A 2,528-nucleotide genomic window follows, 5' to 3' on the forward strand; every position below is an offset into this window, starting at 1 on the left:
CTGCCTCAGCTCCCAAGCTGCTGGGATTATAGATGTGTGCCACCACAGGCTTAGTTTTTAAATTTTATTTTGCAACAGGATCTTGCTAAATTGCACAGGCTGCTTTGAACTTGCGATCTTCCCGCCTCCGCCTTCCAAGAAGCTGTGGTTACAGGCATAAGCCACTATGTCGGGCTGCCTTTTTATTCTTTAAGTGGTCAGGCTAGGGATTTTCCAAATCTCTATGTCCTTTTGATTATAGATTCTATCTTTAAATAATTTCTTTCTCATTTTACTGTATGCAACTTTTAAAAGCTGCACATCTTTTTTTTTTTTTCTTTAAATTTATTTTTTAGTTTTCGGCGGACACAACGTCTTTTGTATGTGGTGCTGAGGATCGAACCCAGGCCGCACGCATGCCAAGCGAGCGTGCTACCGCTTAAGCCACATCCCCAGCCCCAAGCTGCACATCTATCTTCAGTATTTTGCTTAGAAATTTCTTCTGCCAAATATCTGAGTTCATCACTCTTAATTTCTGCCTTCCATAAACCCATAGAATGTGGACACAATACAGTCCAATTTTTTGCCACTTTGCAATAAGGATGATCTTTACTCCAGTTTCCAGTAAAATAGTCCTTATTTCCATCTGACACCTCATCAGAATTGCCTTTTCCTTTCCATATTTCTATCAACATTTTGATCATGAGCACTTAGGTAATCTCTTAAGAAATATCACACTCCCCCCTCCTTTTATTTAGAGCCTTCTCCAGAATTGACCTTAAAACTCTGTTCTGGGAAATCTAGGTCTTTTTTAGCGTGCCTCTCCAAATTCTTTGTACCAGGCTCCAATGCCACTCCCACATTTTCAGGTATTTGTTATAGTACCATCCCACTCTCATTGCCAATTCTCTTAGCCCCTTTTGTGCTGCTATAAAGAATACCACAAATGGGGTAATTTATAATGAATACACATTTATTAGCTCATTGTTCTGGAGGCTGGGAAGTTCAAAAATCAAAGGGCCAGCAACTGGCAAAGAGAAGGCAATTTGGGGGAAGGGAATCATGACCTTGATCTTTTATAAGAAACCCATTCCTCTGATAAGGGCATTAATCAATTCATGAGGGATTTGATCTCCATGACTCAAATCCCTCTCAATAGGCCCCACCTCCCAACATTACCACATTAGGGATCAAAGTTCTAACATACTAACCTTAGGGGACACATTCAAATCATAGCAAATGCCAAGTGCTACAGAAAGTTCAAGTATGCTGGAAATAGGGAGGTAATTGAGAGGTAGGATTGACAATTAGAAAGCTATAATGACTGGGGCTTCTTGTGTCCACAGGCCTCTCCAGCATCAACCAGACTCGTCTTAGTTTCCACTTCTCTCATAGAACTTCTGGTGGCATGGAGATCCAGCAGGCCAGCCTCATGTTCTTTATACAGCTCCCTCCCAATACCACTCGGACTATGAACATGAGGGTCCTTGTGTTGAATCCACGTGACCCCAACCTCACCTTGGCTACTCAGCAGCTGCTAGAGATGGATACCACTGGCTGGCACCAGCTCCTCCTGGGGCCTGAAGCTCAAGCTGCCTGCAGCCAAGGGCACCTTACCCTAGAACTAGTACCCGAAGGCCAGGTAGCCCCCAACTCAATCATCCTGGATGGAGCTGCCCATAGGCCTTTTGTGTCAGCCCGGGTAAGAGTTGGGGGCAAGCACCGGGTTCGCAGACGAGGCATCGACTGCCAGGGAGGATCCAGGATGTGCTGTCGACAAGAGTTCTTTGTAGACTTCCGTGAGATTGGCTGGCACGACTGGATCATCCAGCCTGAGGGCTATGCAATGAACTTCTGCACAGGGCAGTGCCCACTACATGTGGCAGGGATGCCTGGCATTGCTGCCTCCTTTCACACTGCAGTGCTCAGTCTGCTCAAAGCCAACACGGCTACTGGAACTGCTGGAGGGGGTTCATGCTGTGTGCCCACAGCCAGGCGTCCCCTGTCTTTGCTCTACTATGACAGGGACAGCAACATTGTCAAGACCGACATACCTGACATGGTAGTAGAGGCCTGTGGGTGCAGTTAATCTTTGTGAAATGGACAAATATCCCTCACAGAGGTGCCCTTCCTCAAAGAGGGAATGATTCCATTCCTGCCTGTCTAGAATGTGGACTGCATCTTCCTGAGCAACTTTTGGAAATTGTCCCACCTTGGATTTGAGATCTGCATCTAAGAAGAATCACTATACTATCCTCATAACCTCTCTCCTAAGGCATCATCTTTTCAACATGTCCCTCCTGCTCAAACCCCATACCAGGGACTCTGATCCATCTCCAACCATGAGCAGTGCCTTTAGGTCTCCAGGCAAAATTCACCCTTAATCAACCCCATTATCTACTATGCCTTCACAGTTGACTGGGTCAACTGCCCTTTCCACTCGATGGTCCCCATTTCCAGAGCAGTTGACCCAGTCACTCCCTCTGATTTTTCTGGTTCTCAAAAAAGCCCCTTCCTTGGATTCACCAAAGATTAGATTATTGTTCTCC

The 2,528-nt window shown here is 45.8% G+C and overlaps 1 protein-coding gene across 1 annotated transcript in view; it reads left to right on the forward strand.

Annotated features, from left to right (window-relative positions):
• The window catches only part of Inhbc (inhibin subunit beta C), a 6,239-nt gene extending 4,171 nt beyond the window's left edge, over positions 1–2,068 (forward strand). The window contains exon 2 of the mRNA XM_076853040.1: positions 1,326–2,068. Coding sequence (XP_076709155.1) covers positions 1,326–2,068 — 743 coding nt within the window. The remainder of the gene's footprint in view (positions 1–1,325) is intronic.
• The last annotated feature ends 460 nt before the right edge of the window (positions 2,069–2,528 follow it).

This window comes from Callospermophilus lateralis, chromosome 4 (assembly GCF_048772815.1).
Source record: "Callospermophilus lateralis isolate mCalLat2 chromosome 4, mCalLat2.hap1, whole genome shotgun sequence".
NCBI lineage: Eukaryota > Metazoa > Chordata > Mammalia > Rodentia > Sciuridae > Callospermophilus > Callospermophilus lateralis.